Genomic DNA, 15,248 nt, shown 5'->3' with positions numbered 1-15,248 from the left:
ATCAGACATCCCTCTCACAATCCAGGACTGCTGGCTCCCAATTGCTCATCTGCCTGCCTTCCTGATTGCCCCTAACCGCTTCTGCCTGCCAGCCTGATCACCTCCTGACCACTCTTCTGCCAGCCTGATTGATGCCTAACTGCTCCCCTGCCAGCCTGTTTTCCCCTAACTGCCCTCCCCTGCAGGCCTGGTCACCCCTAACCTCCCTCCCCTGAAGGCCTGGTCACCCCTAACTGCCCTCCCCTGCAGGCCTGGTCCCCCCCAACTGCTCTCCCTGCAGGCCTGGGTCCCTCCCAACTGCCTTTCCCTGCAGGCCTGGTTGCCCCCAACTTCCCTCCTCTGCTGGCTTGGTCACCCCTAACTGCCCTCCCCTGCAGGCCTGGTCCCTGCCAACTGCCCTCCCCTGCTGGCCTGATCGCCCCCAACTGCCCTCCCTTGCAGGCCTGGTCCCTGCCAACTGCCCTCCCCTGCTGGCCTGATCGCCCCCAACTGCCCTCCCTTGCAGGCCTGGTCCCTGCCAACTGCCCTCCCCTGCTGGCCTGATCGCCCACAACTGCCCTCCCTTGCAGGCTTGGTTCCTCCCAACTGCCCTCCCTTGCTGGCCATCTTGTGGCGGCCATCTTGTGTCCACATAGGGGCAGGATCTTTGACCACATGAGGGCAGCCATCTTGTGTATTGGAGTGATGGTCAATCTGCATATTACTCTTTTATTAGATAGGATGTGGGGAAAGCATACCTAGGTTACCTGGTCAAAGATGTACCAAATATTTGTTATTTTTTTCTAGATTCAAGACTGGCAAAGTATGTACCAGTCCACTCATATTCCAATACCAAAGTTTACCCCTGTGGATGAGTCTGTGACGTTTATCGGTCGGCTCTGCAGAGAAATCTTACGGATCACAGACCCAAAGTAGGTGCATCTGAACTCCACTGGCCTTGAGCACCATGGACGATCCAAGTCTACATGTGTTGCATATGCTCAGGTCACAGTTTTGCTTATTGAAATTCGCTTTTTGAGACCACATAGTTTCCTCAGTCCAAAGAAACAGAGATCAAAACAACCCTAAGGTTTGTTTGGCCACCTATGCTCCTCTCGCTCACCGTTTAACATTCTATTTGCTTGGACTAGCGGACATCCCAATATATCAAATTATTTTTTAAATTATAAATTGCTTATCTGTACCTTGTAGCTTTGGCATACACACACACACACACACACACACACACACACACACTCCAGTCACAGGGTCTTGCACTTGTCGGTTCATATCCTGGCCCTTTAAGATGACCCCCTTGTTTCTTAGCCCGCACTGGGGCACCTTTGGTAGCAAGAACTAACCCTTTTCCTGAGCACTTACCTGGTGCTCTCTTCCCAGAACACGATCTGCGTTCTTTCACTTACTCATTACAAGAGTCTTATGAGGTAGGCACTGCTACTCTTTCCATTTTAAAAATGAAGTGACTGAGGCACAGAAAAGATAAGTCACTTACCCAAAATCACAGAGTTAGTAAATGGTGGACCCAGAATACACACCGGGAACCCAGCTCTTAAGCCCTGTGGCGTTCTAGGGCAGACCACATGCAGTGAGTCACAGTTTATAGAGTCACAAAAACTGAGATAGTCAAGACTGCCCTTGTTAATACGTAAACTTCATCCAAGAATCCCATTGGAAATGAGTGTTGTCTAAGCGTAATTGATCCGAACCTTCTGTAGCTCCTCCTTTCTTGGTGCCCTCAAGTTGATCAAGGAATCCTTTCTAGAAAACTACCCCCTAATGCCACACTAATAGCTACAGAGGGTTTAAGCACCATAGGGGCTTTCGTGTCAAGTGTTGACTTGGTCATCAGTGCTGGGAGCCTCGTGAGTGACACAGAGTGCCAGCACTGGGCGATGGAGGGCGACCTCGAAGCCTGAAAGGTTTCCGTGTGCAGTTCTGGAAATCTCTCGCTCTTCGCAGTGACTTCCAAAGTTACATCTCCCAGCCCTCGCGGCTCTTACTACCTCCCAAGTTCCACTTCAGTAAAGTCGCATTCTGGTTCTTAGAATTGGGCATGTCATGTGTGGAGTGTGAAATTGCAGGGCTGGGAATCCATGCCAGACCTGTCCAGTCAGACTCCCCAGGAGTGGGTTTGGCCATCTGCTTGTAACATAGTCTACCACTGATTCAAGGTCTCGACCCCATGTTTGGAACCATTAAAATGGTGGTTGAGAGTGTGATGTTGGAATCAGGCCTCTCTGAGCCTCAGTTATCTCACCTGTAAAGAAAGGGCCACTTCCTATCATGAGGAAGAAAAAGCACGCAGAGGAGCTTAGCCCAGCACCTGGCCTGGAAGCAGTGCGCAGCAAATACTGTCGGCTGCTTATCGTCACGGTCACGCTCCTGAGCCTAAATGGAGTCATTGTTGCTACCAGAATTGGGAGAAAAGAGGAAATGGCTTGTCATTGTACTCTCAAGTGTTACATAGGATTCAAAGTTTCTTTCTTACCAGAGTGGAAATAACACATGACTTGTCCCCAGTTTCTGGGAATTTAAAGAAAGACCCCATGGAGAGACACCTGGGCTCTAAAGTCCTCCAGCCTGACACCCAAGTCTAACCTTGTCCTCTTGGCATGACTCCAAGCAACAGTCCAACCAGCGACATAGTGCAGGGCAGGAAAAGGGGGTGCAGTGCAGTGTGCCGCCCTGGTCCCCGGGCATCACCGTGAAGGTGCATACATTGGGTGCCTGGAGGCAGAGGTTATTCAGCACGAGCCATGTCCCTGCTGTTTTTCATGTCTGATGCCCCAAAGCCGTTGAGTCCTCCATCTCTTAAGGATGACTCCTCCGCTACTTCTGGGCTTTGGGTGTGTTTTGTGTTGTAGAATGACATGCCACATCGACCAGCTGAACACCTGGTATGATATGAAAACGCACCAAGAAGTGACCAGCAGCCGCCTCTTCTCAGAAATCCAGACCACGCTGGGGACCTTCGGGCTGAACGGGCTGGACAGGCTGCTGTGCTTTATGATCGTAAAGGAGCTCCAGGTGAGCTCTGGCCCTCATGCGTGTTTTCTGCTACCCTAGGCGAGATGGGAGCGGGCCACTCGACTTTTCTTTCATCCTTTCCCGTACTGACATGTATGTGAGACTCTGGTAGGTATGTGAGGACGAAAATCAACTAGAATTTCGCAGCCAGCATAGTATTTTTGTGGGCAGATGGTTTTTGTGAGTTCCATCTTGGGAAGATAAGACTTTTTCTCAGTGAAGCCAGCAACTAGCTCCTCCCCAAAGTGGGTGTTTCTGATGGAACCGGAAGTGGCTGCTTCCCGTGACCCTAGTTATAGCGTGGTATGACGTAGGCCAGTCTGTGAGCTACTGAACGTTTAGTTAACTGGAGTACTTGCTCATCTTATTCATTATATTTGGTTCTTTGATTTTGCCTTCTTCTTGTTCTAGAATTTCCTCAGTATGTTTCAGAAAATCATCATGAGAGATAAAACTGTTCAGGACACTTTAAAAACCCTCATGAACGCTGTCAGCCCCCTCAAAAGCATTGTAGGTAAGTGTTCTGAAACTAGCCTGAGGTGCAGATAACACTGTAACCTTTCCACATTCACTAAATAGAAAATTATATTTTAACCTTTCAGCAAATTCGAATAAAATTTATTTTTCCGCCATTGCCAAAACACAGAAGATTTGGACAGCTTATCTCGAGGCTATAATGAAGGTATGTTGTGGAAGAAAGGGTGATAATGCTGTGTTTTTTTAATTATTAATTTCTTATAATTTTGTTGCTCAAAGAAAGCCACTCATACTTCCATTTGTCATTATTTCTGTAATTTGTCTCTTTATCTTCCTCTCGGAGCTGTTCTTGACTGTGCTTTTCATTGGCCTCTGGTTTTCTTTTTGCTCAAGGAATCTGCTTCTTTCTGAAATGCCTTTTGGCAAGAAGTGCTTTCACACAGGAAATGGGAAATTAATAATCCACCTCACAAAAATAGTCCATTCCGTGACTGCTCTGTCCAATTACAGATCGTCTATCTCCTTCCCCTCTGACTGCATAGATGTTAAAAGCCAGGTTCTCTGGGGCATAAATTGTCCTTACACTGCAAACAGGACACTGTGTCCCTGGAAATGAACAGCAAAGTGAAATGAGATTAATTTGCTGGATGGAAATCAGCTTGTAGAATCCGCTCCCCGCTCTCCTGCCTGACACTGGGACAGGCGCTCTGAATCTTCCCAGTGTCGTCCTCTCGTCGCTTGATGACCCGAGACATCTGACAGCCCTTTCCTGGCACTCGTTATGTACAAAGCATCGTCAGTCGTTGGGTGACGCAAAGTTAAAAGAAACACCACCTATCGCCTCAGAATGCCTACTGACAGTCTGTCTACTAGATTTCCTGCGGGAAAACTGGTTCATGGCTAAAAGTGCCCCGTACCAAAGGAAAAGTCTAGAATGCTATAGGAATTTGCAAAGTTCCATTCTCTTGTTCCCAGTGACAGAAGTTGGTCATTGAGTCAATACTCATTGTTGTCTTGGCCAAATTCACAATGTATTTCCCATCATTTCAGTGAGGTGTGTGTGTGTGTGTGTGTGTGTTTAATTTATTTAGAAACAAACTGAATAGGCAACACTAGGAGCCTTTGGCCTCTTGTTATGAATCCTGACGTCCCGGCACCAGGTGACTTTCGGATACTGAGAGCTTCTTGGGCTGAGTTTCTGATCGAGGGAAAACCTGGGCAGAGTGAGGAGTGGCCTGAGGCCGGACGGGCCTGTGTCCCCCTCTGGGAGCCGAGGGAGGCGCCGGGTTCTCGGGGAAGGCTTGGACGTCTTCTGCTTGGTGGCCAGGCAGTTCGAAGGCTACTGTCCGTTACGGGCCGCGGTTCGTGGTCATTGCTGGTGATTCTGCAGTAGCCAAGTACTGTGTCCTAGTGACCTTTGCCTAAAGCCCAAGGACAAGTTTGTCACTTTGGAAATAATCTGCTGTTCAATAGTGACCGAAGCCACTAGCCACGTGTTGATGTTGAGCACCTAAAACGTACCTTGGGGGACTGAGGAACTGAACCTTTAATTTTATTTCATTTTAATCAGTTTAAATAAATAGCCACATGTGGCTAGTGACTGCTGTACTTCTGGAGAAATCATGGCAAAAGCGATAATCCAAATACCTCTAAACAGGCGATTACTAGTAAATGGAGCTCCAGTGTTGTATGAAAGGCTTGGAGGAAGTAAGCACCAAAAAGAGAACGTGCTGGTCACCGATACTCAGGGTGCTTTAAATGAGAACAAGTTATGTTAAACTGGCTTTATTTGTTTCCATTTCTAGATTGGTACTTTTAAGGGAACCCTGGACATAGAGTATCTGGAGTTAAGCAAGGAATTAGGCCAGATACAAGGCTGGAGGCACATTGAGTGGCTTGCGAGTACCCACTGTTTTCTTGGCTTGCCCTATTCTGGCTTTAAAATAATATTTTTCTGTAAAAAACGGTTTCTTACTTACAAATAGCATTTTTTACATAGGCTTTTATTTCCCTCACCCAAGTAGAATGATAGTCTGGTAAGAATAATGGTCGAAAGTAATACATTTGAGGTCATTTAACACTGTAACTGTTACAAGCTCCATTTATCTAAATGATAACTTGTCTTTTTGTTTGTAGAGAAGGCCACTCTCTTTTTCTTAATTTTTCTCTGCTCCCAACAACTCAGAGTAAATGTGTTCATTTCCCCTTTGCTGATGCTGGTTTTGTAAAACAGCGCCCCCTCCGCCCCTCCGCTCCCCATCACTAACCGCTTAGGGATACCTTTCCCAGAATGGAACATAAGACATTTACTGGCACAGAAAGTTATGTCTTTTTGATGCCAACAAGTTTATGGGAGCAGGCTGAAATCTCTCTCAAACCGGATCCCAAAGCAGTTTCTGTCACCTAACATTCATGTCCAAGGTCATCTATTCTCATTGTTCCTTGGGAATTGCAGTGGTTGATGCACTGTGCTGACATAACTGTATCATAATTCTGTTTTTAATAGTCTGATTACCTTTTGTTACAATTGGTTCCCATGATCCTATATGCTTTATTTTGTACACATGAAAGAATTATTCTGAGACAGGGTCTGTGTGCTTCACCAGATCCCAGTAGGGGTTCAAGGTACAAAAACGAGGTTAAGGACCCCTAGACTAGGGGTTAGCATCGTTAGGGGACTTTCTTGGTAGGTTTTATGTGGATTATTATTTTTTAACCCAGGTTATTACATGAGGTTTATTCCTGAGTGATGTGGAACACATATTCACCGAGTTTGAGAGCATCCGAGGGAAATGGCATCCTTAGCACTTGTTTAGCTGAGGACAATAAAGGAGGTAGGGCCGCTCCTAGCAGCTACTAACCTTGGAGAACTTATTCCCGAAGAGCAAACAGAGCTCCAAACAGACACCTCTGACACATGAGCGCTGAGCATCACTGGGCCCCTTGGTAAAGTACTAGACCCTGGGGCGATGCTGAGGGCGCACACTGGATCCAGCCGGCATTCCTGGCATGGGCTCCCGCGCTCCATCGGGGTGACGTTGCTCTCCGCACGGAGCCAGTCCGGGCGGTCCCTACATTTTTCAGTAGAACATGTGATCCTCCAGTGAGAAGTTGTCTTGGTGTTTGCCTCCTTACCCTCGCTCTGAGATGCCGACCTGTCCTACCTGTTCTTTCTCTCGCTTGTTCACAGGTTGGGCAGATGCAGATTCTGAGACAACAGATTGCCAACGAATTAAATTACTCTTGTCGATTTGACTCCAAACATCTGGCAGCCGCCCTGGAAAATCTTAATAAGTAAGTGCCAGCATTTGAAAGAGCCAGATTCTTCAGTACCTACTTGTTTAAGTTCTTTTTGGGTAAGAAGGCTCTCTGGATGAATAGGCTGCCTCCCCATGGATAACAAATCTGTTTCCTCAGTATTGTCCCTTGGTGTGTGTGTGTGTGTGTGTGTGTGTGTGTGTGTCTTGATGGATTCATTTCTTCAGCCGACAAATATTGATCACTTAATACATACCAGACACCGTACTAGGTACTTGCACAGATTGAGAAAGCCATTACAGTTGGCCTCTGAACACCAAGGGTTTGAACTGTTTGGGTCCACTTATAATGTAGATTTTTTTTTTCAATAAATACTATAAGTGTTTTTTCTCTTATGATTTTCTTAACACTTTTCTCTAGCTTACTTTGAGAATACAGTATATAATACATACAACATACAAAATGTGTTCATCAGTGTGTATGTAACCAGTAAGACTTCTGGTCAGCAGTAAGCTATTAGTATTTAGGTTTTGAGGAGCCAAAAGTTAGACATGGGTTTCCGATTGCTCAAGGGGGTCCCTGTTGTTTGAGGGTCAACTGTTCCCACTTAACTTTCCACAGGACCGAGTCACTGAGCATCCTGTGGGCAATTGGAAGTGTTTTCTTTGCTAGGCGTGACTGTGGGCACGCATCCTGGGTACAGTCATCCTCCTCCCAGCAACCTGTTCTCATTTGAAGCTTCCTACTTAACACATTCGGACCAGTAGTTTTATTGCTAGCTTTACCCTGTGGCCAGATAAGTTTCTATTGAACGAGTACAAAAAACGTTTTACATAAATGTTAAAGGCACGCTTTAAAATTAAATATCCATTGCATTTTTAAGTTATTTATTACATGTTCATACAAGCTAATATCTTTTTAAAATATGATTGGCCACAAGCCTTAGAACAGAAAACACGAGAATTCTCGTGATCCATCCGCAATGTGTTAAGATCAGTAATTCATGCTTCTTGGTCAAACAGTTCAGTCAGTTCATAAAACTTGAGTGGTGAAAGCATTTGATCTGGGTTAATTCCAGAAGATAAAGCAATTTGAGGTTAAATTTTTCACGTATACCCAGTCGCAGGCCTGGCACTGGAGAATGAGCAGGATCAAGCCCTCATTTTCCAGATGAGGACGCTGAGGCCCTGAGAGATCGCATCCTAGTCTGTACTAATGGTTGTAAATTCCGTGAGTCTCTAACATGTATCACCGCTTTGTGTTCCTTCCACGCAGGGCTCTCCTAGCAGACATCGAAGCCCACTACCAGGACCCCTCCCTGCCTTACCCCAAAGAAGATAACACACTCTTGTATGAAATCACAGCCTACCTGGAGGCCGCTGGCATTCACAACCCACTGAATAAGGTTGATGATTAAAATATAAAAAGGTGTGGTGGGAGACAGCGGGGTCCACAGAGGCGCTTTGACCTGGGTAGCAGATCACTGGGCTAAAATCCTGGGAGAACCTGGATTCAGATCTCAGCACCTCCCTCCACTCAAGTCCCTGCCCCTCTGAGCTCCTTTTTCCCACAGGTAACAGGAGGGTGTGCTCATACCTTCCCTGCCTGACTCTGGCTGAGGGACTCAAATGATACAGTGTTTGTCAGAGCTCCTTAAAAAGCAAAATGGGCTCTGTCTGTAAGAGATTCCTTTTAGGTTTGGCCAGAGTTTGATACTTGAATTGCAACCAAATGGTGGCATTGAACCTTCCTGCCAACGATGTTTCCCTTTGTGTCTGATAGTAATCACAATTGTAATCTGGGACTCCAAACTTTCCTGCATTCTGACCTCCGCGGTCCTCTGAGAACTGGACGTTTTTTCACAAGTTGGTATCAGATCTCCTTTGGTGGTGACACCTGTTCCTGTGAATGTTCATGTTCCGATGACTTTGATTATAGGGTTTTATCTAGCCCTATATTACCTTTGTAAAATCTGTAATGTGTGAAATTTTGAAATCTGTATGATCCCCTGGGTTTTTTGGTTAAAATATTATGAACCTAAATAGCAGCTCACCATTTTTGAGTACTTACAACGATCCAAGCACTGAAATGTGCCATTGTTTGGTGAGGAGCCCGAGGCTCAGAGGTGGATCATGTTCCCCGTCCCATGGATCTTGGCCTGGTTGATCTCGGTCTCACAGCAGTTCTATGAAACATGCCATTGTTGGGTGAGGAACCTGAGGCTCAGAGGTGGATCGCGTCCCCGGGCTCCTCTCTAGCTAGGGTGGAGCCAGGCAGTCTAAGCAGAGTCCTGCTCCCTAGCCAGGCTGCTGGGGAGGAGGGAGATGGCGAAGTACCTCCTGCCAGGTGAACTGGGAGGGAGACTGCTCTGTGACACTGCCCAGGGCACAGCCAATGACAGGAGACATCTGCTTGCTTTCTGCATGTGTCCTGCCACGTGTGGCCATGTGGAGCTTTCCTTCCTTCTGCCTCCCCACCCGCCCTCGCTCCTCCCTTCTTCCCTCCAGCTTTGCCTTGACTGTTGTACTTGCTTTCCTCCCCAGCCCACTCTTGCTCATCACTCTTTTCCTCCCTCCCTTTGTTAATGGCATTCAGAGGATTGTGAGGAGGGGGGAGTAGCTGTTAATCTCTCAGCAAAATTGTTCCTTTCCCAGAGGGCTAATTGTTATTTAGGTATTTATGCTTGCGGGGATCCAGTGATGTTAAATAAACTCTGAAGGCAGCAAATTAATGGAACATCCTAGTTTTAGGTGGTCTGAAAAGTAAATTGAAATAAAAAGGAACCCTTCCATTTGTAAATGTGTTCTGCAGTATTGTGCAGTGTGGAAAAACATCCATTTTTTGTACCTTTCTCTTTCCAGATATACATAACAACCAAGCGCCTACCCTATTTCCCCATTGTCAACTTTCTATTTCTGATCGCTCAATTGCCAAAACTTCAGTACAACAAAAACCTAGGTATGAGATGATATATTATTTGCAATAAGTAACAATATCAATAGATCAATAACTAACAAAACAGCTCTTTGTATAGAATGCTATGTCACATATGAGATATTTTCTTAATTAAATGTATGTTTACTAGTATAAAATCCATCTCTTTGGGCCTCTGAAACTTAATGCCCCTCCATGAAATGGGGACAGTGGATTTCATATCAGCCTACCATAGTCCACCTTTATTTCCAGTGATTAATTATTCAACTTGTAAAATGTGTGGGGCCTTGTCTTCTCTCCTTTCTGTAAAGTCTAGGCAGCTGATTATGGCTCTGCCTCCTGCATGTCCCCTACTGGGGATCGAGCCTACAACCCAGGCATGTGCCCTGACTGGGAGTTGAACTGTGACTTCCTGGTTCATAGGTCGATACTCAACCACTAAGCCACACCAGCCAGGCTCATTTATATTTTTTATATCTTTAAATTTTTCTACAATCGCATGCTGTAATTATATAATCCAAAAGACAGAGTGATGGTAATTATAAAACTGAGTAATTGTTGTATCGTGTTGAATCCTTCAGAACACGAGCAGCCTCCACCAATCCCGGGTCTAATTCAAAATGTAGTCCAGGGTTATTATTCCTTCCAAAATGTGGCCCAGACATGCTGACGTTCAGGAGCGTCCCTACTGAATGGACGTCGCCAGAGACCAGCCCTCGGCCTGGTGGTGTAACTGGTGGTCTGTGGTTCCTTGCAGGAATGGTCTGCCGAAAACCTGCCGACCCCGTGGACTGGCCACCGCTGGTCCTGGGACTGCTCACCCTGCTGAAGCAGTTTCATTCGCGGTACACGGAGCAGTTCCTGGCGCTGATCGGCCAGTTCATCCGCTCCACAGTGGAGCAGTGTACCAGGTGCGTAGGCCCGGAGTGCATGGGACCCGTGCGGGAGGGGCGTTCCCCGGCACACCAGGTTCCTCTTAGTGCCCCGCCGGGCAGGTGGGGCTGGGCTGCTCAGCCTGCTCAGTAAAGCAAGTCAGGGCACATCTCCTTGTTTCAAGGAAATCAAGGTGGGCCCCTCCTCAGTTGCCCTGCCCAGGGTGCCCCAAGTACACTCACAGGGACGTTGCATGAATGAGTCACGACCATGATTAGTGCGTGGATGCCTCGCTCAGACCTCAGGCACCTGCGTGCTCTGGCTGGGCCACAGCCAGGGACAGCTCCACACCCTCGGTGGGAGGCAGGGAGCACGTCTGTCAGGCGCTGGACACAGCTCGAGCCCCGGTGTGTAATGAGACAGAAATCACACCCCAGTTCCTATTGAATACAAAGCTTGTAAACCTTTCATTCTTCCCCCTCCCCAAAAAGCTATTTGCATGAGATGCTGGGTCCTGAGCCTCCTTCTCTGGTATCCTAACGGCTCATCCCGGCTAACTGAAATTCTGTCACGTCACACGTTCAAAACCTGGAAGATTACCACCTGGCCACTTGTGTCGGCGTGACTTAAAGACAACGAGGATGGTCTTCCCAGCCCTCTGCTGATCGGCCGCCATTTCAGAGGCCATTTTATTTGCCTCCTGCCACAGGCATGAGTCAGCTCTCAGGTGTCCTGGCAGGTAGTCTTCCCGCCTCCACTGGGACACGCCGTTCGATGAGGCACTCATTACCTCTCAAGGCAACACGGAACACTGGTAGAGTCGTTCTCATCATTAAAAGGTTCCTGATTGCACACAATAAGCGGAAAATGCCATCCCATCTCAGAAAACGTCCTTCTCTGGGCCTTCTCCTGCCCTTTGGAATTAGAATAAATGCAGTCTCCTTCCTTTGCGGCATCACCACAAGTTGTTACTGTCACCGCTGCCTTAGGTCTTCTCTTTCTTTGGGCAAGCCCCTCCACCTGTTCTGACGTACTGGTGACACCCCCCGACCCCCCCGGGGGTTCTAGTTTGTTACTAGTTTGGCCATCTTAAAATGTGTTTTCCCAGATTCCAAATACAGCCCTCCCCTTAGGGTGGACGGGTTATCACACCCCTTCATGCCAGGTCCTGCTCAGTGCACCTAGAATCCCAGTACTGGGTCCTTGACGCCCACTGTATGCCAGTGGCTGATTTATATTCGTCTTAAATCCTGCCAACTTTTCTCCATGGGCCTCAACCAGGCCAGTCCTCCCGGTCTTATTTCATGGTTAGAACAACACTTGATATTTTTCTAGGATATGTGGCCATCCTTTTTCTAAGAGCAAATTTATTTTTTAACAATTGAAAAATAGAAGAGCACTTGGAAGGATGGGGAAATCTCAATAATGAAATTGTCACAATCACAAAATAAAGGCAATTGCAAAGGAAAGTAGCAGGCCCCCAAAATCTGATGCATCTCAGGGCCGTGGGGAGAGGAGAGGAGGCCAAGGACTCGTTCAGGTGGCACCAGGGCAGTGGTTTCCAATCACCTCCACACCCGCCCTCCCCCAGTCATAGTGCGCCGTCTGTCAGGGGTTGGCGGGTCCATCTCCTCTGTTTCCTCTTCGCTAATGACTACAAAGGAATAAGTGTGGCCCTAGTCTGGCATGTTCCTGGCAACCTCAGAGAGGTCACCAGGTTACAGGGGTCAAGCTGCAGCTCAGGATTTCTGATTCGGCTAAGGGAAGTGACGTAGGGACTCGAGATGTATGGAGACGCCTTCCTTCCCTGGTTCCAAGCAGGGCAGATATAAATGTAGCCCTGGCCACACCTGAAAGCTTGAGAGCAGTGGGAACTTTTCCAGTTGCAATCATCTTAAACGTTCTTTTCAAAGCGAAAAAGCGTTAGAGAAATACATCGGTAATCCATTTCCATAGCGTTCTTTATTTAGAAAATGCCAATCTGTACAGAAATTGGAAATAGTTCTCATACCTAAAGACTCATCTTGATAAAAGTAATGTAAGCTGCACCAGAAGACCATCATGCATTTTACTGCATTCTCGCTCTAGAGCAGGGGTGGGCAAACTTTTTGACTCGAGGGCCACAATGGGTTCTTAAACTGGACCGGAGGGCCGGAACAAAAGCATGGATGGAGTGTTTGTGTGAACTAATATAAATTCAAAGTAAAGGAGCGGAGGGGAGAGCAAGAGAACCGGATAGAACAGCCGGATCCGGCCCGCGGGCCGTAGTTTGCCCAAGGCTGCTCCAGAGAGTGGCTGGCACTATAACTGTGTGAATAAGTACATGAGTAGGATCCATGTGGAAAAATGACAAGATGCCATATTTACTTGCCACCTTCAAATATACAGTACTGGTCCAGGCACAGTCCCAGGTACTGGAGACAGAACGGTGAGACGTGACCCAGGCCCTCGGGGAAACCAGCACATGAACAACTGAAAATGTGAGAGGCTTGGGGGAGATACCAGACACACAGAGCACAGGAAAAGGCCATCCGCCCACAGGAGCAAGGCGGACTGCGCCGAGGAGGAAGTACCCACGCTGGGACTGGAAAGATGTCTAGAAGTTTACTTTCAAATAAGCATGCAGAGCGAAGGTAGCTGCAGAGGCTGGAGGGCATGTGGAAATGTGGCCTGTTCAGGGACCTGCCAGTCTTTGAACCACGAAGTTGAGGGATACCGAGGGGTGAGTCCAGACAGACGGCCGGGTCCATGTGAACCACAGAGTTTATCCTCTACTCTAAGACAGGCGAGCAGGATAATGACTTGGTATGAATCAAGGTGTTCTTGTAGGTGTTTCTTCTTTGACTGCGTTTAGTAATCTGTCGTTGAGTTCGTATTTCAGTATCCTGACTGGGGGGTCTCCCATGTGCCAACGCAGTTAATCGATCCAGAGTGTTCCATTACAGCCAGAAGGTCCCTGAAATGCCTGCAGATGTTGTGGGTGCCCTTCTGTTCCTGGAGGATTATGTTCGGTACACAAAATTACCCAGGAGGGTAAGTGATAAAGAACAGCATTATGCCCTTTTTGTAAAAAGGTGGTATTGAATGTCTACCCTACCCCTGGCAGCAGCTTCCCCAGGTCAGGAGGTGAGAAGTGCAGTCCAGGAGAGAATTCCTTCAGTGCCAGGGTAGAGAAATAACCAGGTGTGGTGTGTTCTCTCCACGTAACTGGGTTAAGTTCACGCCACAGCTGAAGTTACATATGACCACTGTTCCAAAAATGACACACCTCTTTTTACCTTTTAAGAATTGTTTTCCTAAGTGTGTGTGTGTGTAATCTAGAAGAATGCAATACAAAATAATTATGTTTAGTTTAAGGGATTGAGGTCAGATTGTTTCTTATACTCTTGAATTTGTTACATTTCCTCTAATTAGCAGGTAATACCTTTATAATAAAAAAAAATTAAGCACTGCCTTAAAAAATACCAATTTCCAGCCCTTGGAGAGTGCCTAGCTCTACACCCCATCCCATTTTCCCCTCAGGGTTTTCCCTAAGAACAGCTAAGGAATGGGGGCTTATGGGAGCTTTCTTCTCATCCCCCTCTGGCTTGGTCACTTGCCAGACTTCCTTATCTTCCTGGAGATATTACCTCTTAGTACTTCCCTGCAGATCAAAGTGCCTTTAAGAGTTCAGGTTTGGCCCTAACTGGTTTGGCTCAGTGGATAGAGCATCGGCCTGCAGACTCAAGGGTCCCAGGTTTGATTCCAGTCAAGGGCATGTACCTTGGTTGCGGGCACATCCCCAGTGGGGAGTGTGCAGGAGGCAGCTGATCGATGTTTCTCTCCCATCGATGTTTCTAACTCCCTATCCCTCTCCCTTCCTCTCTGTAAAAAATCAATAAAATATATTTTTAAAAAAAAAGAGTTCAGGTTTGCAGGTTTGCAGGCAGGGGGAGCTGGGCAGTATCCTGAGATGTCAGCAGTGCCAAGAAAATAGACACCAGGATGGAGAACACCAGGAACAAAAGTGTAGTCTCAAGGTGTGACCCACCCCTTGAGGCCAGTACTCCCTGGGGTTCCCCCTGCTCTGAAGGATATCCTCATTTCTTTAGTTTTCATATGGGAAATCGCATGTGTTCGGAATAACACTATGAATAATTTAACTCGTTTTATTATTTTAGGTTGCTGAAGCACACGTGCCTAATTTCATTTTTGATGAGTTCAGAACGGTCCTGTAACTTTTTCTTCTTCTACTTCTTTGATGAAAGGATTATCCCTAAATCTTCCCACCATCACTAAAATGAATTAAGAGGATGAAACTCAACTGCCCAAATAAACTGCATGTTTTCCCTTTATCGTGGGAAATATCACATTCTGAGTAAGATGTTATCTCATGGAATAGATAATAGACTATTGTTTAAATCATGGTATTATATGCAATTTATATCATGTAGAAGCAGAACACACTTTTGTACTGCCTCTTACAAATGCTGAATGTACGTATAAATTCATTTAGTTTTATGTTCGTAAAAACTGTTTGTGCAACTGCAGATTTTCAGTAAAATAGTATTGCCAGTACCGAGTGCTCCCGTTTATTCGAAAATTATGTCTTCACTGTGCAAACACCTTGTCTGGAAGGTCAGATGAATCTGGTAGGTCCCATGGACACACCCAGGACAGGCTGGCGGCTCCTGGTGATA

The 15,248-nt window shown here is 46.8% G+C and overlaps 1 protein-coding gene across 4 annotated transcripts in view; it reads left to right on the top strand.

Annotated features, from left to right (window-relative positions):
- Positions 1 to 15,126, top strand: part of WASHC5 (WASH complex subunit 5) — a 49,226-nt gene extending 34,100 nt beyond the window's left edge. For 2 of the 4 annotated variants that reach the window (XM_080646207.1, XM_080646206.1), the window contains exons 20-29: positions 787 to 911; positions 2,865 to 3,027; positions 3,439 to 3,541; positions 3,630 to 3,709; positions 6,695 to 6,798; positions 8,038 to 8,167; positions 9,624 to 9,720; positions 10,454 to 10,607; positions 13,515 to 13,602; positions 14,730 to 15,126. In XM_080646207.1, coding sequence (XP_080502333.1) covers positions 787 to 911; positions 2,865 to 3,027; positions 3,439 to 3,541; positions 3,630 to 3,709; positions 6,695 to 6,798; positions 8,038 to 8,167; positions 9,624 to 9,720; positions 10,454 to 10,607; positions 13,515 to 13,602; positions 14,730 to 14,786 — 1,101 coding nt within the window. In that variant the 3' untranslated portion in view covers positions 14,787 to 15,126. The remainder of the gene's footprint in view (positions 1 to 786; positions 912 to 2,864; positions 3,028 to 3,438; positions 3,542 to 3,629; positions 3,710 to 6,694; positions 6,799 to 8,037; positions 8,168 to 9,623; positions 9,721 to 10,453; positions 10,608 to 13,514; positions 13,603 to 14,729) is intronic. The other 2 variants (XR_013959288.1, XR_013959289.1) reach the window with 1 other exon arrangement.
- The last annotated feature ends 122 nt before the right edge of the window (positions 15,127 to 15,248 follow it).

The sequence above is a fragment of the Plecotus auritus genome (assembly GCF_963455305.1).
Source record: "Plecotus auritus genome assembly, chromosome: 11".
Lineage (NCBI taxonomy): Eukaryota > Metazoa > Chordata > Mammalia > Chiroptera > Vespertilionidae > Plecotus > Plecotus auritus.
The sequence above is the reverse complement of the archived record's forward strand: the minus strand, read 5'-3'. Positions and strand labels throughout refer to the sequence as shown.